General features: G+C 44.5%; 1 protein-coding gene across 6 annotated transcripts in view; it reads right to left on the bottom strand.

Annotated features, from left to right (window-relative positions):
• Nucleotides 1–25,555, bottom strand: part of ADGRG6 (adhesion G protein-coupled receptor G6) — a 538,359-nt gene that overhangs the window by 213,101 nt on the left and 299,703 nt on the right. For 4 of the 6 annotated variants that reach the window (XM_072140981.1, XM_072140980.1, XM_072140984.1 and 1 more), the window contains one exon: nt 5,896–6,075. The exons of the other annotated variants lie outside the window; for them this stretch is intronic. In XM_072140981.1, coding sequence (XP_071997082.1) covers nt 5,896–6,075 — 180 coding nt within the window. The remainder of the gene's footprint in view (nt 1–5,895; nt 6,076–25,555) is intronic. 6 annotated transcript variants of the gene reach the window in all.

Raw genomic sequence — 25,555 nt, forward strand, 5'->3', positions numbered from 1 at the left:
AATTAGGTCTATTGTTTTGGCAGAAATCATTTGCAATTGGATTGAAAACTGGCTGAAGGATCTATCCAGAGAGTTGTGGTCAATGATTCCTACTCTGAATGGTCACCAGTTATGAGTGGTGTACCTCAGGGTTCTGTGATTGGCCCACTTCTATTTTTTTTTTTTTAAGTATTTTTTTTTTAAATTTTTTGAAAAATTTTAACAATTACAATAAACAAAACCAAAGAACAAGATTGTCTGTTACATACTTTCTTCCCCACAATGCCGAATTATTAAATAACATCCATGGTAAGGATCAGGATCTTACTGCGTTCCAATATTAACTAACGGATATAGCACAATAAATGACAGCAGGATAATGTAGCCAGACGTCTTGTTATGACACAAAGAACTATTGACACGTAGACAATCAGTCACACACGCACACATACCAGCACACTCAGTCTGCTTCATTATGGAGAGAAGTAGATACCACATGTGATTATAAGGCTGTATGGGGAGTCACGCACCATCTGGACCAGATGCGATCAAACTTCTGGGGACACTTCCTGTTGACATACAGGGACCGGTAGTGGGGAATGACACTGTTAATAAGTAGTATCCATCTTTTTAATGGAGGGGGATCCTGGTCCTTCCAAGTCATCATCACCACTTTCCGTGCATAGTATAAGACAAACCTAAAGAAAATTTTGTCATAGTGGCCATTTACAACTTCATTTATGATGCTGAGGAGACACACAGAAGGAGACAGTAAGCGTGGGAAATCAAAATGTAGATTTAGGAATTCCAGTACTTCGGACCAGAAAACATGAACCCTAGGGCAGGACCATACACAGTGAAGGAAGGATCCGGCTTCAGCCTGACAGCGAAAGCAAAGATCATTGGGCATTGCTCCCATGCGGAATAGTCTAGAAGGGGTGTAGTATACTCGATGGAGGAATTTAGATTGGATCAGGAAGTCCCTCGCACTCACTACAGATGTGAAGTAGGACAGTTCGACTTCCCTCCAGTCATCATCTGACAGGTCAGGGACATCCTGTCTCCAACATTCACGGGCTCTATCAGGAGAGCATAGCACTGAGTGAGTGGCTTAGGGAGGTCCGGGGTACTCATCAGAGTCTCCCGTTTGGAAAATTTCACTGTCAGGCTAAAGGAGCCGAATTGGGCTTTGAATGCATGTCGCAGTTCCGTGTAGTGGAAGCTGGCCATATCGGGTACAGTATATCTCTCCCTTATCTCACTAAAGCTGAGTAATTCTGCATCCGGGGATAAGAGCTGACCTACAAATTTCACCCCCGCTGCCCCCCACATTGTCCAGCCTGGGAGGGAGAGAAAGTGAGAAAGCCACAATGGAGTCCTAGGCGAGAGAGGGGGAGAGCTGACTGTTTCTACCAGGAAGTGGGGTATCAGGAAGTGGGGTATCAGTTGGGGACTTATACCTGTACAGCAGGTTTGTAAGGGCCTTGTAGGAACCTACCAGGGCTCCAGCCAGCACAGTAGCTGCATTACCCATGTCTATATCTATCCACCACTGGGCATATACTAGCTAGGAAGCCAGGTAATATAGATACAGATCTGGGGCCGCCAGTCCCCCCCTAGACTTGGGAGCTTGAAGCAGCGCTAAACTGAAGCACGGGGCACCACCCTGCCAGTAGAAGGACCTGAGAATGCCGTCTATGCGTTTAAACAAGCTCTTAGGAAGCAGTATAGGACAAGCATGGAAAAGGTATAGAAATTTGGGGAGGAAGATCATTTTGAATATGTTAATACGCCCATACAGGGACAAGGGAAGAGTGGACCAGGCTTTTAGGCGCAATTCCGTTGCAGTTATCAGGGGTGTAATGTTTAATTCCGTATATATGCATGAACCTTGCGTGACACCTGGACTCCTAGATATTTAAAAATGAACACCACCTGGACCCATTCGGGGAGGGAGTGTACCCCTGCATTTGATAAGGGAAAAAGGGCCGATTTATCCCAGTTAACCCGGAGACCCGAGAACCCCCCATAGCGTTCTATCAGGGAGAGAAGGGATTCCAGAGAGGGGCCCACATCCCCAAGGTATACAAGTGTATCATCAGCATAGAGAGATACCTTTTTAATGATAGAACCTCTAGTAATTCCCTTAATGCTATCGGAGTGACGGATCACCACAGCGAGGGGCTCAATGGCAAGTGCGAAGAGAAGGGGAGAAAGTGGGCAACCCTGCCTAGTGCCCCTGGCCATAGGGAGAGTGGGTGAGATATTAAGATTGGTCCTTACCCTAGCCTTAGGGTCATTATACAATAACCTAACATGTGCTGTGAAGCGAGGACCAATGCCCAGCCTGGGCAAGAGGGTCCACAAATAGGGCCACTCCACAGAATCAAATGCCTTGCAATTGTCTAAGGATAATATATACCCAGGGTCTGATGACCTCTCCGCCTCTGCTATGTTTAGGTGTAGTCTTTGTATGTTTATGTCAGTTCCCCTCCCAGGCATAAAGCCTGTCTGGTCTGGGTGAACCAAGGATAATAATAATACTTTGTTAAGCCTTGTTGCCAGAATTTTTGCTAGTGTTTTAACATCGGAGTTTAGGAGGGAAATTGGACGGTATGAGTCAGGAAGTAGCGGATCCTACAATAAGGGCCTCTCGCATGGAATCAGGGAGGGAACTGCTGTCAAGCACATCAGAGTACAGGCTAAGGAGATGGGGGACCAGAGTCTCACAGTTATCCCCATACCACTCACCTCCCAGCCCATCAAGTCAAGGTGTCTTACCGGTGGGCAACGATTGGATGGCCAGTTCCACCTCCTCCGCCGAGAGCGGGGCATCAAGCTCTGATGACTGTGCCGGTGTGAGCCTCCAAAGTGGAAGACTGTCAAGGAATCTGGAAATCTCAACGGAAGAGGCGGACAATCTGGAGCTGTAGAGAGAAGAGTAGAATTCGTGAAAAACCATGTTTATGGCCCGGGGTTCTGTGATCAAGGCTCCGCTACCGTCAAGGATAGAAGGGACGGAAGCACAGGGACGTTCAGCCCACGAGAGATACGCAAGCAGCTTCCCATTTTTATCTCCAAATTCAAAGATGGACGCTTCCCTGGCCAGCAGGCGCTTGCTGGTGCGCTCTTTCACTACAGCTAGATGGTTCCTCTGCACCTGAGCCCAAGTCTTTTTGCTCCCTGGAGTAGACTTCTCTGGGGATAGGAGCCAGGCCGGGTGCAGGCGCCATAAGCGGGAGTCGCCGGGGGGGCCTATAAGGAGACTGAAGAGCAAGGCAGAGTGGTCTGATGCACTGCACGGGCAATAGGATACTTGATCGACGTGTGGTAACATTCCTGGGGAGACAAAGGCCAGATCAATCCTAGAGAAGCTCTTGTGCACAGAGGAATAAAATGAGTATTCTCTCTCTTGAGGGTGCTTACTACGCCAAACATCGGCGAGGTCTAGGGAAGTGAGCCACTCATTCAGACGGACCGAGCCTGTGTCTAGGCCACTTGTGCGATCCAGGGAGGGACTGCATTGAAGTCTCCGATGCAAAGGACCAGACTAGGAGGCATAGCAGCCAGTTTACTGGAGATTAGGTGCAGCACAGCTGGATCAAAAGGAGGTGGGACATAGATAGACGCTATAGTGAAAGTAAAGCCCTACAAGGCACAATGTATGACTACATACCGGCCAAAGTGATCCAGCGCTACCTGTATGACTTCTATGGGAAGCGCTTTGGATATGAGTATGGATACTCCCCTAGCGTAGACAGAGTAGGAAGAATGATATCCTCTAGCCACCCATGCCCGCTTCAGAGAGAGGACCTTCTGACCCGTAAGGTGTGTCTCTTGGATACATACAATGTGGGGGGCCTGACGCTTAATGACATCTAACATCAGGGCCCTCTTGAATTTGGAGTTGAGTCCCCTCACATTCCTCCAAATTCAAAGATGGACGCTTCCCTGGCTAGCAGGCGCTTGCTGGTGCGCTCCTTCACTACAGCTAGATGGTTCCTCTGCGCCTGAGCCCAAGTCTTTTTGCTCCCCGGAGTAGGCTTCTCTAGATATTCCTTTTCTGCAGTCACCAGTGCAGCGGTCAGCCTTTCCTCTTGCGCATTTAGTGACTTCCTATGGCCAGCTACCCCTGACATAAATGCTCACCTCACCGTGGACTTGTACGAGTCCCAGACTAGGAGGGGATCAGGATGGGTTGAGTGTTCTTCCCAGAACTCGCTGTGCGCAGCCCTAACAGTACTCTGGACCGCTGGGGATAGGAGCCAGGCCGGGTGCAGGCGCCATAAGCAGGAGTCGCTGGGGGGGCCTATAAGGAGACTGAAGAGCTCACATTCCAGCTCATTACTTTAAGTGAAGACATATTGTCGGAAATGAAAGGGGTGTGGGGAAGGAGAAGTGAGCAACCAATCATTCATCCTTTCATACCACAGAGACATAGACAAACAGACAACAATGAGCATAACAAATATAACCAGAACTGAACGAACAATCCCAAGAATATAAACCCCCTGTCTAGCACCCTAACAGCAGTAGTGTAGCCCTATACCCAATAACAATCAAGGAGTAGAACAGTGGTCCCTAACTTAAGACAAACCTACACCAGTTGTCCCGAGACCCCCAACCCTCAGAGTATACATAAACAGGAGGTATTTAGGCAGCCATATTTAGAGAGAGCAAAGAAGGGGATAGGGGAGGGGGGACATGGAGGGGGAGTGTTAAGAGGATAGGGGAGGGGAGGGGGGTGAGTAGGAGCATAGAAGGGGAGGGGTGTTGGGGGGGGGGGAGAAATAAGTGCCATATGTGGCGCACAGGCCAAGTTGACCAAAAGAGATAGCACATCAGTTATGGGGTACAATTCACGAGGCGCGAGCCCCAATGTAAAGCAATATTAGAAAGCTAGAACAGTGATTTAGAACCCCTAAACATCAAATCAGGACTAAGTCCAGCATTGTCATAGCACATCAGATAAAAGGATATGAGTCCAGTCACTCAGGAGGTCCGGGCCTTCCAGCGGGAGCCCGAGGGGCTGCATCAGCCCAGTGAAGGTCTTCAGCTCGGCAGGTGAAGAATCGAGTCTTCTGACCATCCACAATTCGGAGCTTGGAGGGGTACATCATGGAGTATTTATACCCCTTGTCACGGAGACGGGCATGGACCTCGGTGAATTGTGCGCGTTGTTTCCTGACCGGTGCAGAGAAATCAGGGTAGAAGGACACTCTACTGTTGGCATTGAGAATTTCTCCCTTGGTACGGACTGCCCTGAGGATAGAGTCCCTGTCCCTAAAGTGCAGCAGCCGGGCCAGGAAGGGTCTTGGATTGCCCCCTGGGGGGCCAGGGCGGGATGGCACTCGATGGGCCCTTTCCACTGTGAAGAACGGGGAGAAGGTATCTGCAGGTAGCATATTTTTGAGCCAATTTTCAAAATAGGATACAGGGTCAGACCCTTCCACTTTTTCAGGGAGGCCGACCACTCTGACGTTTTTCCGTCGCAGGCGGTTTTCGAGGTCCTCGGCTCTGTCGATGGATGCAGACATTTGCCGCTGAAGCTCTCTGATCTGTGTCGGCATAGGCCTATGGACATCCTCCACCTCAGATATTCTGCGTTCAGTTTCGGTGATTCGCTCTTTGGCTTTGTGGACATCATGCCTTAGCAAAACAAAATCCTGTCGCAGCTCATCCACCTTGGTGACAAGTTTGGAATGGCACCCATTTATGGCCGCCAGCACCTCGGCAAATTTACGGTCCAGCTCAGTGGCCGGGTCAGGCGGGTCGGCGCCATCCTCATAACTCACAAGCTGTGGTGGGCTCTGGGAGCCTTCAAAGAGTACATAATATGGTATATGGTACATAATAACGCTTTTGTCACTTTTCTAGTGAAAGAACTCACATAATATGAAAGATTTGTAGTCTTACCATACATAGAACTAGAAGCAGGAAAATCATGATTGTTAGTGGTGACAATGCTTGATGAGATTGTAGTTGAAGTAGTTACAGTAGATGGTGGGGTAACAGCAGATGATGAAGTTACTGCAGTGAATAATGATGACTGAATAATAGTTGATGATGAAGCCTTAGTGGGCTTTACTGTTGATACTAATTAACAGAAGAAAAAAGTTAGCTGGGGTAAATGCATTGAAAGCGTTATTGTTAAGGTTTGTATCTGAGTTTTAAGACTGATTTCTAGTAGCAAAGAAACGATTCCCAAATTATCCAAAAATGCAACTATAAATGTCATATGCTATGATCTGAGAAGGTCAGGGCCTTATACTTGAGTAAATAAGCTTCTTCAGTTTTTTTGTGGTAAAATGAGGTGCCTCGGTTAATACGTTAGTATATATGGTATTTTGCACAAAAAGATGATTGATAATCTGACATAAAAATGCTAAATATTAACGCTACTATGCAGCTATTAAAATATCAGTTGCAGTATCTATGCCATAGTGGTTGATTTTTTATATTTTATATAGTGAATAATTCTTCACCACAGAAAATAGAATTAGTGGGGATTTTTTTAATCTTATTCTTTTAAAGAGAGCCTACAAAACTAGTCCTACCTCATTTACTGTAGTGAGTTGCTGTCAGAGTCATTGGTAGTGGACCCACTGAACCACCGCGAGTGATGACATAACCTGACACCTAAGTGGCACCTGGTATTCACCAGAGCCCGCCGCAAAGGGGGTTGGACTTGCTGTGTCCAAAGGTGCAACTTTGCCCTTGGTGGTGGCCAAGGCAAGGTACAGAATCGGCAGGCAGAATCAGAGTTGTGTTCAGGCAGAAGGTCAGGACAGGCGGCACAGGATCAGAGTAGGGGTCGTAGCAGAAGGTCAAGACAGGCGGTAGAGAATCAGGGTCAGGAATGAAAACAGAGGTCAGAACGGAAAATTACAGGAATCACAGTATACAGCTTTCTATTAGGCTCTGAGGCAAAAAAAAATCTGGCAGGGGTCACAGGAAGAGGCAGGTTATATATAAGGGCAGAAGCCCTACATTGGTGGAATCAGCTTCAGGAGCAGGAGGACTTGCCAGGAGAAGCAATTGAGGATGACAGGCTGAATGAGGAATGAGTTTGGGATCTGCATGGTGGGAGGAAAACTAAACTTGTAAGCCATGGGGTTAATGCGCTTTATTACCTCAAATGGACTAAGGAAACAAGGTCAGAGTTTGTATCTGGGAATCTTCAGCCAGACATACCTGGAGGACAGCCACATTTTATCAACCGGAGAGAAGACCGGCGGAAGCCTATGTTTTTCCTTTCAACCTGGGTTTTGGTTCAAGCGGATGCCTGCAGTAGAGAATGAGGAATCTTCTCCTAGATGGACTAAAGATCTTAAAACAACTCGTCCACAGCAGGAACATCATAATGCACAGAAAGAGGGAGAGCTGGGCATGGATGTCATCCATAAACAATGAATAAGGGAGAAGAACTGGCAGATTCAGAGTCCAGAGAATTATAGGAGAATTTGGCCCAAGGTGGACCAGAGTGGACCAGTCCTCCTGTTGGGTGGAAACAAAATGTTGTAGATAGCAGCTTTACTTGCACAAGGAATGCCTGAACCGCCATACAGAGTTGGTTCGAAACAATGTGACGAGGGAGTCCATGAAGTTAGAAGATGTGGAGGAAGAACAAACTGGCAAGACTAGGAGATTATAATAGGCCAGGCAGAGGAATGAAGTGGGACATTTTAGAAAATCAGTGACCACTCAGATGACAATACTACCAGAAGATGGTGGAAGATCCATAACAAAGTTCATTGCTACATGAGTCCACGGGCAGCTGGATATAGGTAAAGGCCTGCTGGCGTGTGACGTTCTGACTATTTTTGGGCACAGGAAGTACAGAAACTTACAAAGCCCCATACATCCTTGATCAAATCTGGCCACCAGTAGAAACGAGAGATGAGGAATTTGATGTAGATCCACAGGGCCGGAAACCACAAGCCTTTCAGGAGGATGTGTTGATCATCAACAATCACATCAGAGGGACTAGAGAGGGCTTCGGCTTTGACATTCTTCTCTGCTGGACAAAAATGGATCAGAAAATTAAAGTGAGATAATTAAATGGATCAATGAGCCTGTCGTGGATTGAGGCGCTGGACAGTCTGGAGATACAGGAGATTCTTGTATATATACAAACCAGATGACATGCTTCTTCCAAAAGAGAAAGCCAAAGCAAACTTTAGGGCCAGAAACTCACGATCACCTATGGAGTAGCTCCTCTTTTCAGCCTAGAAAATTTTTGGGAAGAAGCCGCATGTGAGAGTTCGGCCTTTGGACCCTTTCTAGGTGAGAACTGCACCAGCTCCTACCGAGGAGGCATCAACCTCTAGCAGGAATGGTTTCTCTGTACCAGGGCATGTGGGCACAGGTTCTTCAGCCGTCATAGGCCAGAGCTAAGGACTCGCATTATTCTTGGTCAGCGCCTCAATGGGAGACACGAGGGATTAAAATGTGGTATGAACTGCAATAGTGATTAGCGAAGCCCAAGAATCTCTGAATAGCCCGAAGTCCCACAGACAATTTTGTCGGATTCATCTGTGGTCCCTTGTCGGAAAAGATGTACCCAAGGATAGGAAGACTTTCTTGGTGGAATAGACACTTCTCGAGTTTGGCATACAGGCTTTTAGACGCCAGAGTACCACTCTTAGAGTACTAGTTTTACCTGAGCCTGATCAGACTCAAGGTCTGCAGAGAACACCAGGATGTCGTCCAGGTAGACACAGGTGTATAGCAAGTATCTGAATATGCCATTGATGAACTCCAGGAATACGGCTTGTGCATTACAGATTCCAAACAGCTTGACAAGATACCCGAAATGCACATTATGAGTCCATTCATCACCTTTACGGATGCAGATGAGATTATATGGCCCACGTAGGTTTAATTTGGTGAAGACCTTGGCTCCACGAAGGCGGTCAAAGAGTTCTGTGATCAGAGGCAGTAGATAGCAGTTCTTCACAGTAATTTTGTTAAAGGGGTTGTAAGGTGGCAGACATTGCCCTGCATGTTGCAGACAAACAAAAGTAACTCCATATATGAATTCAATGATATCAGTGATTTTAGGTACATTTACAGATAATGAAATCTGAAGTTATAAGGCCAGCTTTTGTTTACACTACCTCATCTCCTGGGAAACGACAACTTCATAGTCCCCAGCTCTGGCCGCGCATGCGTGGTAGGCAGTCTTCATCATCCTATGTGCCTCCATATGTGCTGCACACAGTGTAATTCTCTGTGCAGCTTCCTTCCTTGTATGGACAGTGCCCGTCTCCGCCTCCTCTACAACACAAGCCCAGAGCTCTAGCAGCCAATCGCTGCTGTGCTGTGCATTCTGGTGGGAGTGAAGCATCATGGGACTTGTAGTCTCAATGCAGAGTGCAGCGGTCATCTTGCTTCTTCTGTTCCTGCCTCCAGGAATAAAAAGGTAATTCTTTGTAAAAATCGCAATTACCACAACATTTTAGTGGAAGGTATTGTAGTAGATGGTGTAGAGGGTGTATTTGTCACACCCAGGAGTTTGTTTTGGAGGTTCAGGGACCATACAACCCCTTTAAGTCTTTATATGGACAGAGAGAACCATACTTCTTGGCCACAAAGAAGAGCCCAGCACCGGCAGGGGAAGAGGACTTGCTTATGAACTCCTACTGCAGGGCACAGAAAGTGGGTACACCCGACCCCATGGAGGAAACATGCCCAGCAACAGTTCTATAGGGCAGTCATAGGAACGGTGCGGTGACTGCTATCCAAAGTTTGCAGGGGATTCATCATCCAGTTCTCTCTGCCCATCTAGCTGATGCACTGTAACGGAAGGTGCCGTAGGAAAAGGATGCAGCTGCTGAGTGCCCAGTAACTGCTGTATGATGGCGGTGAGCTGGGTAAGTTGCTGGCCCTGCACGGCAATCTGCTGGGACTGTTAAGCCACAATGGTGGTGAGGTCAGCCAGTTCAGGCAACAGAACCTTGGACGGATCCATGGCCGGATCTTATTGTCAGGATCGGTGGTGGTGGACCCACTGAACCACTGGAAGCGATGGCTTAAGCCTACACCTGAGAGCAGAGTCAGGTGTGGCACCCGTTGTTCACCAGAGCCCGCCTCAAAGCGGATTGGACTTGCTTTGGTGTTATACCATCAGGTCGCTACACAGGCTAAACTTTGCCCGTGGTGGTGGCAGGAGTCCTGGTCAAGGCAGAAGGTCAGGACAGGCGGCACACGATCAGAGTCGGGGATGTAGAAGAAGGTGAAGACAGGAGGCAGAGTATCAGGGTTAGCAACGGAAACAGAGGTCACAATGCAAAATCACAGTATACAGCTTTCTCTTAGGCTATGAGGCAGAAAGATTCGGCAGGGGTCAAAGGACGAGGCAGGCTGTATATTAGGGCAGGGGCCACCCAACACCACTTAGCGGAGAGCGCGCCGAGACATGGAAGCCGATGCTGAAACAAGGAGAAGTGAGAGAACCTGCAACCGGCCTGGCACTTTTATTACTTTTGCTGTAATACAAGGCATCACCAATAAACTGAAGTGGATTACATCAATATTCCAACATGACAACTTGAAGGAGGAAAGAGTAAAGCAATGAGGAGGGAAAGAATTGTGTAAAAACTTGGGAATGACAGAAGGGTATAAATGACATTAGCTGATGTGCAATCCTGATGGCACCATTATCTGAGTATGTGCCATTAGTGTTAGACACATTCTTTATGTACCATATATGTACAGCATGGTGCAGGAAGGTGTGTGCATCAAATCTGCATGTGCCAAATGCAGGGGTACGGAAAGTATTCTGGCCCCATTGCAGCCAATTGGTAAGACCAAAAAAGTTTCACATTGATGTACACTCTGTACCCCATCTTGACAGAAAAAAAACTGATATGTAGATTAAACAAAAAAACTGAAATATCACATGGTCATAAGTATTTAGACCCTTTGCTCAGTATTGAGTAGAAGCACCTTTTGAGACAGTACAACCAAGAGTCGTCTTAGGAATGATGCAACAAGTTTTCACATCTGGATTTAGAGATCCTCTGCCATTCTTCTTGCAGATCCTCCCCAGTTCCCGCAGGTTGGCCAGTCTAGGCCACAGCTCTGCCAGGGCCATTCAAGAATGGTCATAGAGTTGTTCTCGAGCCAATGCTTCGTGATTTTGTGCTTAGAATACAAACTAAGGGTCTGTGGATCGCACTTTCAAGATTTGGGCTATTTACCTAGTTGTCAAACATTTGTTTTCAAAGCCTTAGCTCAATTTTGCAGCAACAGAGAGCAATCAAGCTACACCCATACTGTATATGCATACTTTTGTAAACTATGTATGTATTGTTTTGGATTTAAAACATTTGACTATTTTATGTTCATAGTTTCTTTACATGCCAATGTGTCTACACCTGTCCTGATTTGTGTCTTCAAGGATACACACTACAAAAAACTAGTAGTGTTATTCATAGGACATTTCATAAATAACTAATAGGTGCAGGTTGGAGCAATGGTCATCCAAACTGAGCACTGCATACAAGTCAGTGGGAGTGAAAATAGCTTAAATGAAGAGTGTGTGGTCAGCTTTTTGTAAAAATACAGGTCTCTCTTCTATACTAACTTATGTGACAGGAAAACATTCCACTCCAACAAATGTGAAGGAGGTAGCAAAGTGTACTAGTACAGCTGTAATAATAAAACATGACCCTGGTGACACTAAATAATGGGTGAGAACACAAAAGGTCTTCAAGCAAAGCTGCACAAAAGGTTACAACCCATTGTTCTACTTTGTTGCAATAGGGTAGTGTATCCCTTGTCCTGATCAAAGCATTTTTTTAACTTGTACTGTACTTCTACTTTAAATTTTTTTGTAATATCAGAAACCAAACACATTTGCTAGATTATTTTAAAGTCCTGACTAGCACAACAAAGCCATTATTCACATTGGGCTTGTTTGTAAATGGGAATAGATATGTAGCACAGAACACAATAAACTCCAGTGAAAAGTCTTTAACGTGTTAAGCATTGCTATATCTATATAATGTTATTTTTTAAACAAAAATTTTATAGAAAATGTTTTTCTTTTTCTTTACATGACACAGCATATAGCATATATTTTACAATATCAGATGTTTGACACTGCTTGTACAAGTCATCAACACACGAATACCAGCAATGTAAATACCAATGGTGTGTACTATACTGACTAAATCATGTGTACATATTCGTTGCCATTCATATATATATAAAATGGGGGATATCCTGACAGGATTCTGTCGTAGTTTGTAATAAAAAAAACTGTCTGCACCACATTTATAAAGGGTTTTAGACAGTTTTCTGACTCTCCTACAGCTAGCTTAATGAAAGGAGCGTGGCCTGTGAAACAAAAAGGTCAGTGCGCTAGAAATACTGTTAACTGGACAGAATTGTGTCCTAACTTTCTGGCGTAAAGTAAGCCAACTAATAGGAGGTGCAGAGTATGACTAGACAATCTTATACTAAGACAGATTTATCATCCAGCATTAGACACTTATATAAATCTGGTGCAGAATAAAACTGACTAGTCTAACTCTAAACTGATGCTTCTACCTCGCCTATTATATCTTTTCCGCACCTTACCTATCCCACTGCCGAATACATTTTTTATAGTGGCCCAAGCAATAGTAACCAAGTGAGTATGGAAGTAGCGCAAACCCCGCATAGCCGAACTACATTATATAAGCATAAATTGGTCGGGGGTCTTGGAGTGCCAAAAATAGAGGCCTATTTCAAAGCTACACTGCATGGATGAGGATGGAGAGCAACTTAGGTGGAAACTCTATGGGGTACCCCGCTGAATAAAGCATTATCACCTTGCACGAAAGCTAGCTTGGATGGCTGGCAAAAATTGCATAAATCAGCATTTAAGGTAGAGCAAATAGAGGTAGGCCAATTCCCCATAGCAACGTTGGGACAGTTGATTGGAAACCCTTAATATGAATTTATGATTTGTAAAGCGCTACGGAATTTGATGGCGCTATATAAATAAAGATTATTATTACGCAAGGGGAATTAATAATTGGGCGGATATTATGACAGAGGGGAAATTTAGGTAGTCAATACAAAGTCAATTTGGGTCGCAAGCTATAGAAATATCCACATACTTAAGGATAAAGCATTATCTTGTGGAGATAATGAAAAATCCTAAAAACAGTGATCCAAAGCTATTGCAGCTATTGCAAAGTAAACAGAAACCCTTTTTTTACGACGACATTGTGGGGGCTAATGAGTTCCACAAATCATATCCATTTAGAATGTGGGAGAGAGAAATTGGCATAAATTATAGTCAAGGAACAGTGGGAGAATGCCATCTCGCTAGGACCAAGACACTACATTGCAGCTCTCAACTAAAAACGCTTTAAAAACTACTCTTAAATGGTATTATACACCTGACAGACTCCACATGGCATACCCAACGGTGCCTTAAATCTGTTGTAGACAGTGTGGGGCAGAAGGTTCACTTCTCAATATCCTTTGGGAGTTCTCAGCACTAGGGGATTATTGGGCAAAAGTATTTGATATGACTAAAGAAGTTAACCAATCTCCAAGTATTGTGCTACTACATATGGGACTACGACATGTGACAAGGTCAAAACATATCTGGATATGTAAATTATTCACCATGGCCAGGTTAGCAATCATCTGTAAGTGCAAGTCAATAGATCCTCCTGTGCTAGAAGAGCTATTGACAGTCATAAACCTGACATACGGATATGAAATTGCCCTAGCAAATGGACCACTCAAACAGCAAGGTGTACACAACATATGGCTTGCATAGAGCAAATATAAGGCATGTAAACCATTGCCATAATCTAAGTGACTGTTTAGTGGCGGGGAATTGAATAGTGGAGAACACCATTTAGATATATAGGAGACACCTGAGTTGCTAGTGAGGCAGAGGGGTTAAGTTCAAGATTGAATTTCTGTTTCTCTCAGGCAACCAACATTGGGTTAGCTTGCATGTGATAATTAGTAGTTCTCTATTATTTTGAATATAATTGGGGGGAAACTACAGGGGAAGAGATCAGAGGGGAATGGAGAAATGAATAGAAGCTAAAGGTAATGGAAGTATTAAGACGACAATAACTGAATGATCCACAACCGCAAGACATTAGCAAAAGTGAACATGTTTAAACCTAATTGTATGTGGAGCTCGCTTTCATAAGATATCTCATAAGAACGGAAACACCAATTAAGGTATAAATAATATATTTTAAAAAATATATATATAGATATACACTCACCGGCCACTTTATTAGGTACACCTGTCCAACTGCTCGTTAACACTTAATTTCTAATCAGCCAATCACATGTCGGCAACTCAGTGCATTTAGGCATGTAGACATGGTCAAGACAATCTCCTGAATTTCAAACCGAGCATCAGTATGGGGAAGAAAGGTGATTTGAGTGCCTTTGAACGTGGCATGGTTGTTGGTGCCAGAAGGGCTGGTCTGAGTATTTCAGAAACTGCTGATCTACTGGGATTTTCACACACAACCATCTCTAGTGTTTACAGACAATGTAAAAGACAACCGAAAAAGAAAAAACATCCAGTGAGCGGCAGTTCTATGGGCGGAAATGCCTTGTTGATGCCAGAGGTCAGAGGAGAATGGGCAGACTGGTTCGAGCTGATAGAAAGGCAACAGTGACTCAAATCGCCACCTGTTACAACCAAGGTAGGCAGAAGAGCATCTCTGAACGCACATTACGTCGAACTTTGAGGCAGATGGGCTACAGCAGCAGAAGACCACACCGGGTGCCACTCCTTTCAGCTAAGAACAGGAAACTGAGGCTACAATTTGCACAAGCTCATTGAAATTGGACAGTAGAAGATTGGAAAAATGTTGCCTGGTCTGATGAGTCTCGATTTCTGCTGCGACATTCAGATGGTAGGGTCAGAATTTGGCATCAACAACATGAAAGCATGGATCCATCCTGCCTTGTATCAACAGTTCAGGCTGGTGGTGGTGGTGTCATGGTGTGGGGAATATTTTCTTGGCACTCTTTGGGCCCCTTGGTACCAATTGAGAATCGTTGCAACGCCACAGCCTACCTGAATATTGTTGCTGACCATGTCCATCCCTTTATGACCACAATGTACCCAACATCTGATGGCTACTTTCAGCAGGATAATGCGCCATGTCATAAAGCTGGAATCATCTCAGACTGGTTTCTAGAACATGACAATGAGTTCACTGTACTCAAATGGCCTCCACAGTCACCAGATCTCAATCCAATAGAGCATCTTTGGGATGTGGAGAAACGGGAGATTCGCATCATGGATGTGCAGCCGACAAATCTGCGGCAACTGTGTGATGCCATAATGTCAATATGGACCAAAATCTCTGAGGAATGCTTCCATCACCTTGTTGAATCTATATCACGAAGAATTGACGCAGTTCTAAAGGCAAAAGGAGGTCCAACCCGTTACTAGCATGGTGTACCTAATAAAGTGGCCGGTGAGTGTATGTTTGTGTATATTGCAAAACAAATGTTGTGAATGTTATATTTGGAAAAGCAAATAAAACCAATTTTGAAACTAAACATAGAGCTGTATATATTTTTATCTCCCTTGATACATCTTAGTGTTTGTAGTTTATTCCAATGGATAGAAAAATAAAAAAGGAACAGGATACATCAGAGTAAACTGCAAACAAACACACAAAATATAAACAAGCACTGCTCATCTATATAATGTTTTAATCCCAAATCCTACATACTCCATCTTGTAATTATAACTACAACTATTGTTACCACTAGGAAATTCATGTGTTAAAAGCTAAGCACGCAATGTTCATACAATGGTGAACTATCATATAGGTGGTATGGGCAGTCACCTAGAAATGCCCAGAAATGTATTTTGCTAGGCTTTAAATACAGCAAAGTGCAAGTAGATTCGGCAGTGTAAGCAGATGCACTAACATACAGGAGCTACTTCTGGGGACAGCTCTTTATAGCAATCACAGTCAATGATATGTGTCTTTAAGATGTAGATGCCATTGTCAGTGGTAGTATGAAGCAGCCAGGAGACTTCCCCGCATTCATTGCACTTGGACCCTGGCCTGTGACTGTATATCGGGGAAGCAGGTGCATCATATATCAATTTGATGCATTTAGTTCAATTCCCGGGAGAGTCAGTGATGTTGCAATTTTCACATTTCGTGTTCACAGACTGTGATAAATATGGCCAAGGGGATGGGGGGCCTTATACGCTCAGAACCTGTGTGTTATGGGATTGTCTGTAAAAGCATAATTTAGTGACCCTGCGTACCCTTCAGGGGTCTGAAACATCACAGTTTCCTTCTCATTGGTGGCAGCATTGTGATCGAGATAATAGTGTATGTGTATGTGTGATCTATACACCTAAACACTAAAGATTACCAACAGCAGCGTTTGCATTGGGATCTTAAGACCAATACAGCACTAGACACAGTAAGAGTGCAACTACAGTAAAGGTGTAAGATACATTAAGTTGCATTTCCCCTTGTTATTTATGAACAGCTGTAAGAATGGGAGTAGGAACAAAGGCAGGAAGAAAACTGTGGACATTACTGAGTACAACGCAGTACCACAGCTGGTCCGGCAGGAGGTGGGAGGTACTATAGTTCAAGGCAAAAAGTGAGCTCTGCCCATATTCCCCAAGTAGCCAGTCGCCAGTGATCAGTCCCACATCGGACCACCCACATAGTCTAATGGCTTCGGCAGCCATCTTCCAGTTTTACGGGCGGGCAGCCATGCTGAGAAAACTAGAGCAAACAGAGGCTACAGAGTGACTAGAGAAGAGCGAGCAGAAGCTGCAGAAAGGCAATTGGAACCTGAGCACCAGCTGCAGATGCTCCAGGGACTGGGGTATGAGGAGGGGTGTGAGGGAGATAGGCGTGTCATCTGACATTCCTGTGAGTGTCCTGCCAGGAACGGACTTGGGTCAGCTAATGTCACAGTATGTGACCCCAGAATCATCAGAGACTGATCCCTCAGACAGCAACATCCAGCCTGCTGTTGTAGCTGATATTGAGATTGATTGCCAGACTGATAGCGATGTTGATATTGTCAATGATATTATTGTGTGTGACAAACCTATGGCCAGGAATGTGGAGTTGGGTAGGGTCATGTGTCCCACTTTGTCCTTGAGGGAGGGGACCATCCAAGCAGAGGGTCAGGCTACTAAAGGGAGGGAATTGTCAGCCTCTGGATACCTGTTGTTCTCTGAGACTCCTAGTGTAGGGAGAGACAGGGGGCTAAAAGCTGCGGGAGAAGGGCTTGCAGGGGAGGATGGAAAAATACCTGAACTAGAGAAGTGGTCAGGTAAGGACACCCCCAACCGGGCTGTCTCAGGAGAGGACCTATCCATCTGCCTTGGCGATTGGGTAAGAAATGATGAAGTAGTGGAAGCTACCTGCAATCACAGAGACCATCGCCGCTGGGGCACACAGTCGGAGTGTTGTAGCCCCTCAGGGGCTAGCCAATTTCCTCCCTTCTGATCAAGTGGCTGCCAAGTCAGATCCAGGGGAAACAGGGGAGATCCAGGGGAAACAGGGGAATTGGCAGAAAACTTGGAGTTTTTGTCTACTCTCACCACATTGAGTCAGGGGAAGTCAGGTAAGAGGGCCTGCAAGGGAGGATGAGAAGGGTCTTCCTGGCAAGGAGTCACTGCAGGGCCCATTACCAGCCAATTGGCCCATTACCAATACCTGGACTAGTGAGGGTAAGGACTCCATGCAGATCTTACTCCCATCCGGACTGTCTCAAGACAGGGCCTGTCTATCTGCCTTGGCGACTGGGTCTGAGGTGGAGAGGAAGTGGAAGTGGAAGCTACCTGTGGTCACAGCGACCATAACTGCTAGGACGCGCAGATGGAGCATTGTAGCAACTCGGAGGTTCAGCGACTTCCTCCCTTCTGATAAAGTGGCTGCAAGGTAAAATGGAGGCCAGGAGACAGATCAGGGAAAACTGGCAGAAGATGTGGGGGTTTCTTCAATTCTCACCATGTTGAGTGGTCTCAGGTAGGAGGGCCTGTCAGTGAGGACAGGAAAGTTCCGTGAGAGGTAGGTCTTCATGGCAAAGACTTGCTACATGGACCATCCTCACCCGGGATGTCACAGGACCAAGTTGGTCGGAAGCTGAGAGGAAGCAAACGCTACATGCGGTCAGGGCGACCATCGCAGTGGTCATGTTCAGTCGTAGCGTAGCTCCTTGGGAGTCCACTGAATTTATCGCTTCTGACCAAGTGGCTGCCAAGTCAGAAAGAGGCCAGGAGATAGATCCTGGGAAGCCAGAAGAAGATGTGGCAGTCGCGCCAATTCTTGCCACATCCAGCCAGAGGATTCCAGCAGCATTAGACACTGACGCTTGCCTGAAAGTTCAGGAGAAACAGGTGGTGAGTCTCCTTGGACTCCACCTCCAAACGGGCCTGGAACCAAGGGCGACTGTACCAGGGGATGATTCAACAGGGTACACAAGATGTGTGGCCTAGTGACCCACAGGTAATGGTACCCTGTTTGGGAAGAGGAAACCATGGCGTTGTGGAGACCTGCCAGCATCTCTGGGTGGACCAAAGGTCCCAGCTGTAGGCGACCTTTCACCCCTTTTGGGAGTTGCTCAGCAATCAACACAGGAGGAACCCATTGGCAGTCAATCACATGGCCCCCGGGGACCAAACCCCATCCCAGTTTTCAACATACTGGGTCCCCCCTGAGGTGAGACAGCACCAGAGCTGGGTGACTGATGAGATACTGAAGCTGGGTATGTCTCAGGCATAGAGAGGTAGTGAGTGGGCACACAGGGAAACACAAAAGTGCTACCACTTAGTACCCTCTATAGGAGAGAGGGCCAACGGGAGGGGGGCCTTATACTATTAAAATCCCCCACCTCCCTCTAGCCTCATCCCAATTAGATAACACATTAGCTGGCTAAAGTATTATCCAACACTTCAGAGGTTGCAGAAGAACTTTGACTCGGTAGGTGGTTGGGCTTCAAAGCATTTCCCCAGTCACAGAGACTCTGAGGCTTCCCTCCAATATTTTAGACAAAAAAAGTAATAAAAACTGTCAATACGTCTATTAGAGACAGTTATGGAGCTATGGTCCATCTCAGCCCAAGGGCAAATAGATTTTTGAAACCTGTAGTATAATTTCGATATGCCTATTTAGGCTCTAGCATCCTTGGGTCCAGAGATATAAATATTTCTAGATAGGAACATAGCAAATGGGTCAAGTTTGGCATCAATGTGCTGCAGGGATTCACCCGGGTTCCAAAGATACCAGAACCACGACCCTAGAACTCCCCCTTGTGAAGCTCTGAATTCTCCAAGGTTCTGGACTTAAAAACCCCTCCTGTGGGTGGGCAGAGGTGTGTCTGCACCTGATATAATTAGACACCTCTGAATCCAAAAGGTAACTAATAGAGATGAGCGATTATATTTGTCCGAGTATTAGCATACTCGGACCGGCTCGTTACTCAGACGAGTATTTCCCCTGCTCGCGATCGAGCATTAAATTAAGTGAAGAACAGTGAAGAACAGTGTTTTTATTGTTTAATCAAATATTCCAGATGTTTCCTGATGTTTTGCTTTTAAGAACACATTGAAATAACACTATTCTTCACATTGCAGGTGTCCGCACGTGTCTCCCGCTAGGTTCGGAGATGTTCGGAACATCTGGAATGTGAAGAGTATTGTTCTTTCAATGTGTTCTGCACTTAAATGGCCCTGTATTCACTGTTTTTAATGTTTTAATTCTATTCTTCACATTGCAGGTGTTCACGCGTGTCTTTCGGAGATATGCGCGCACATCTGCAAAGTGAAGAATAATATTCTTCACATTCCAGATGTTCCGAACATCTCCGAACGTAGCGGGAGACACGCGCACACCTGCAAAGTGAAGAATAGAGTTATTTCAACGTGTTCTAACAAGAAAAACATCAGGAAACGTCTGGAATATTTAATCTCGAATAACGAGCACCCGAGCATTTTAGTGCTCGCTCATCTCTAGTAACTAACTGAACTGCTGATACTTGTAATGCTGCCTTTTTTTGTACTCTGCTTAACTGTTTATATCTCTATTGTATATATTGTTTTGTCTAGTGTGCCCTTAATATATACACTCACCGGCCACTTTATTAGGTACACCATGCTAGTAATGGGTTGGACCCCCTTTTGCCTTCAGAACTGCCTCAATTCTTCGTGGCATAGATTCAACAAGGTGCTGGAAGCATTCCTCAGAGATTTTGGTCCATATTGACATGATGGCATCACACAGTTGCCGCAGATTTGTCGGCTGCACATCCATGATGCGAATCTCCCGTTCCACCACATCCCAAAGATGCTGTATTGGATTGAGATCTGGTGACTGTGGAGGCCATTTGAGTACAGTGAACTCATTGTCACGTTCAAGAAACCAGTCTGAGATGATTCCAGCTTTATGACATGGCGCATTATCCTGCTGAAAGTAGCCATCAGATGTTGGGTACATTGTGGTCATAAAGGGATGGACATGGTCAGCAACAATACTCAGGTAGGCTGTGGCATTGCAACGATGCTCAATTGGTACCAAGGGGCCCAAAGAGTGCCAAGAAAATATATCCCACACCATGACACCACCCCCACCAGCCTGAACCGTTGATACAAGGCAAGATGGATCCATGCTTTGATGTTGTTGACGCCAAATTCTGACCCTACCATCCGAATATAGAAGCAGACATCAGTTTCCTGTTCTTAGCTAAGAGGACTGGCACCCGGTGTGGTCTTCTGCTGCTGTAGCCCATCTGCCTCAAAGTTCAACGTAATGTGCATTCAGAGATGCTCTTCTGCCTACCTTGGTTGTAACAGGTGGCGATTTGAGTCACTGTTGCCTTTCTATCAGCTCGAACCAGTCTGCCCATTCTCCTCTGACCTCTGGCATCAACAAGGCATTTCCGCCCACAGAACTGCCGCTCACTGGATGTTTTTTCTTTTTCGGACCATTCTCTGTAAACCCTAGAGATGGTTGTATGTGAAAATCCCAGTAGATCAGCAGTTTCTGAAATACTCAGACCAGCCTTTCTGGCACCAACAACCATGCCACGTTCAAAGGCACTCAGATCACCTTTCTTCCCCATACTGATACTTGGTTTGAACTGCAGGAGATTGTCTTGACCATGTCTACATGCCTAAATGCACTGAGTTGCCGCCATGTGATTGGCTGATTAGAAATTAAGTGTTAACGAGCAGTTGGACAGGTGTTCCTAATAAAGTGGCCGGTAAGTGTATATATATATATATATTATAATATAGCCTTTTTCACTAAGGCTAGTTAGGAGAGGATAGAAAGGCAAACAAGGGGAAACCGAATGGCGCTCATAGAGTAGTATTGTTTGTTCAAGTGTGGATGATGGTGGTAAATATAAAGATAATAACAATTGGACTGAGGCTCACCGGATGTGGTTGTGCTATATTAGGCACAACACTATTTAGCGTTTGGTATAGCTCTGGTGGGTGATGAGGTGCTGCCTTCAGACAAATGGTATCGGGACACGGTTGGCAAGACGTCGCAATCGGAATTTGCAGAGATAGGTGATGGGTTGTCTATAGTGGCGCACACACAAATTCAGGTATGGAACATTATGGTGTGAAAATCATTTATTAGAAAATCTCGGATCACAACGCGTTTCAGAGTAGCGAAGACTCCTTTTTCAAGTGGTATGAGACTAAGAGGAAAATACAAGTACAAAACACACTAATAAAACATAGAGCTATACAAAATTAAAATAGGTGTTTCGTGTTAGTAGTTGTGAATTTAGTGGTATATCAGTTTATGAATAAAAAAAAAAATATCAGTTTGTAAATAATAAAAAATGTATAAAAGGCCAAGGTTGGTTATTTATATGATAAAAATTATATATCTATATATATAAGTAGCTTAAAGAATTTAGACATATACATATTAAGGCATAGAGCATACAGTAATTGGAGAACTTAAAAAATGGATAGATCGGTAAGTCATTGAGTAAATATATGAATAAATAAATTCACATGTGAAGGATAAATAAATAAATAAATACCTACAAAATTCATGAATAAATAAATGCATATATATAAAGGGAGCTTACAGATTAGATGCCACAATAATATATTCACATGTGGAGGATCTCAGTAGATAAATAAATAAATAAATAAATACATAAATCCATAAATACATATTAAGGTAGCTTACAGATTACAGATTAGATGCCACAAGGGGTATGAGAAGTTTCTGTCCTACCTGCAAGCGTGGGGAATGTAGATTCCGTCCCAGACGCTTGCAGGAGGAGTGTGGGCGCCAGAGTTATGAAGGCGCCCGGGAGGTGGAGATCGCGCCACAAGCGGAGATTGGCGCATGCGCATGGTAGCGGGACACCAGAAAGAAGGCCGCTCGGTGCAGGGGCGACACATTGTGTAAATAGTGTACAAGTGTCGAGCCGGAGCGGACAGTGGTAATTAAGAGAGGAGCATGCGGGAGATCAGTGTCTGGCATGCTCAAAGTGAGTGTGTCAGACGTGGGGAGGTTATATGGTCTGGGATTAGATAAATCAGGGATTAGATAAATCAGGCATCAGTGTTGTGGGTAAATAAATGAATACATGATAAATGGTGAATAATGAAAAATAAGAAAAAATGCTTATATAGTATGGAGCATTCACAATGTATAAAGAGGATTAAATAAAAAATGAGTAATGGATAAATGAAAATAAACAATTAATGAATCAATGATTGATTGAATAAATAAATAAATAATTAAATGGAATATTTACAATGATTAAATAAAATTAATGGTGTTTAGATGGTTTGGATAAGATGAATGTAGGGATGAGCGGGTAAATTAATAATTGAATGGGCAATTAGGTGTGAGACGAATTTATTGAGAAATGTGGCTTGTAATATTGATGTAAAGGGGAGTGGTAACAAATGGAGTAATGGTGGAGGGCGACTTGGGGGGTGGGGGTTTGTAGTTAATTGGAGGGGGAAGGTGAATAAATGACTAGGTTGATATGTTAAAAATGGTTCTCTAAAGATTCATTGAGGCCATATGGGGTAAGGCAATTGATCTTGTAAATCCAAAATATTTCTCTTTGGCATAGTTTTTTAAAACGGTCGTTGCTTTCGGGTATATGCTCAATGGGTGTAATTGAGTAGGAAGTAAAGTCCTTCTGATGATGGGTTAGCCCGTGTCTTGAGATGCTATGTTTGATATAGCCGTTAGAGGTGTTACTTCTGTGGCTATTCATACGGGACTTCAACTGTTGGATGGTGCGACCTACATATTGTAGGCCGCAAGCGCTTTCTAATAGATATATGACGTATGTAGAAGAGCAGTTCATAAAGCTCTTGATAGGGAAGATCTCTTTTGTGGTATTACTCTTGAAGGACCTGGATTTGTTAGTAATATTGGGGCAGCATTTGCAGCTGGCTTGGCCACATTTAAAGCTGCCGGTTAGTTCCGGAAGGATGGAGTTCCTTGGGTTAAGTATTGCTGGGTTGCGTAGTTTGGTGGGAGCCAGGTGGTTTTTTAGTGTTTGGGCCCGCCTGTAAATGATGCTGGGTCTCTTTGGTAAGTTCTGTGATAAAAATGGATCATTAAGTAATATTGGCCAGTGTTTCTCAAGAATTCTCTTGATGGAGTTGTGTTCACCGTTGTATGTGGTGATAAAATTGGTCTTAAAACTGCTTTTATTGGGGTCTACTGGCAGTTTGGAGACTTTGGAAGGAAGGAGACATTCAGACTGTGTTAGTTTCTTAGAGCGTTCAAGTGCGGCATTCACAACTTCTCTGGGGAAGCCTTTTTCACGGAATCTTGTGGAAAGGATTCCGCTCTGTTCAATGAACGTTTTTGTTTCTGTGCAGTTTTTACGTATGCAACGGAATTGGCTATATGGGATGTTTCTCTTCCATTTCGAGTGGTGGTTGCTCTTATAATGCAGGAAACTATTGGTGTCAACCTTCTTGAAGAAGGTTTTGGTTTTGATCTTACCCTCAATTGTTTGTAACAAGAGGTCGAGGAACTCAATTTCATGGCTCGAAAAGTTAGGGGTGAAGACCAGACCCCAATTGTTGATGTTGATGGTGTCGACAAAGGTTTGGATGCTCTCAACTGGACCATCCCAGATTAGAAGCAAGTCATCGATATATCTTCTGTATAGGATGATGTGTTCTTTCCATAAGGGGTTGTCCTGGATGAACCCTTTCTCGAACTCCCCCATATATATCTTAGCGAAACTAGGGGCGAACCTCGTCCCCATAGCAGTTCCACGGACCTGTTTATAGATGTTGTTCTGGAAGGTGAACACATTATGTGTTAGTATGAAATTAATAGCGTCGAGAATTAACAGTTTCTGCTTGTGTGGCATGGTGGGGTCGCGGCTGAGGACTCGATCGACCATTTCTAGACCCTTATCGTGGGGGATATTTGAATATAAAGCTGAAACATCAAGGGTCACCCATTGGTAGGTGGGTTTCCAGTTGATGTCATTTAGTGCTAGAATGACGCTAGTGGAATCTCTTAGGTACGAGTCGAGTTTTGTTACATATCTTTGAAGATTGATATCTACGTATTGAGAAAGATTGCAGGAGATGGATGAAATTCCTGAAATGATGGGTCTTTTGGGTGGGTTAATGGGGTCTTTGTGTACTTTGGGTAGATGATAGAATGTCGGGATACTTGGATTATTGATCCAGATGTAGTCCTTTTCATTTTTGGTTATTACTTTATTATTGTATGCTTCGTCGAGGAGGTTTTTTAATTCTGAAGCATGTTCAGTTAAGGGGTTGGAGCTTATTTGTTCGTAGTAATCGGTATCTGAAAGGATTTTCAAGGCTTCTGCGATGTAGGTATGCCGGTCTTGGATAACAATTCCACCGCCTTTGTCCGCATTGCGTATAGTGATCGATTGGTTGGACATGAGGTCCTTCAGAGCATTTCTTTCACCAAATGTGAGGTTGTGTGATTGCTTCGTAATAGAGTTAATGGACCTAAATTCTTTTTCCACTAGAGACATAAAGGTTTCTATGTTGCTTCCTCTGTGGTGGATGGGGTAGAAAGTGGACTTTGGTTTTAGTCCGCTGGGTCTGATTGGAGGTTCATCATGTAGACTGGTTTCGATCTCAGCGGCGATGTGAGGTGGTTGGTCGGACACAATTACCATTGAGGTTTTGTTTTCTGTGGGTGATTCTCTTATGGCTTTGTTTGGGAGATTAAAATGTCTCGTAAGGGTTAATTTTCTGATGAAGGACTGTAGATCAACGAAGAGTTGGAACTCGTTGAATTTAGCAGTGGGACAATAGGACAGGCCCTTGTTGAGTAGACTGGTTTCGTGTTTTTGTAACTGGTGGGAGGAGAGATTAAAAATCTTTACTTCAACTTTTTGTTTTTCTTTGGGTTTTGTATTAGTATTTGTGGTTCCAGAGGCGGTTGATAATGTTTTATTGGAGTTTCTTTTTCCGCCTCTAGTTCCTCGTCGGGATTTTTTCTTTTTTGGCTCTTTATTGAGCCCCATTGAAAAAAATGGTGCTGTAGCTTGTTTGATTTAGGTTTGGGTGTTAGGTCAATTGATGGAATCG

Source organism: Engystomops pustulosus, chromosome 3 (assembly GCF_040894005.1).
Source record: "Engystomops pustulosus chromosome 3, aEngPut4.maternal, whole genome shotgun sequence".
NCBI lineage: Eukaryota > Metazoa > Chordata > Amphibia > Anura > Leptodactylidae > Engystomops > Engystomops pustulosus.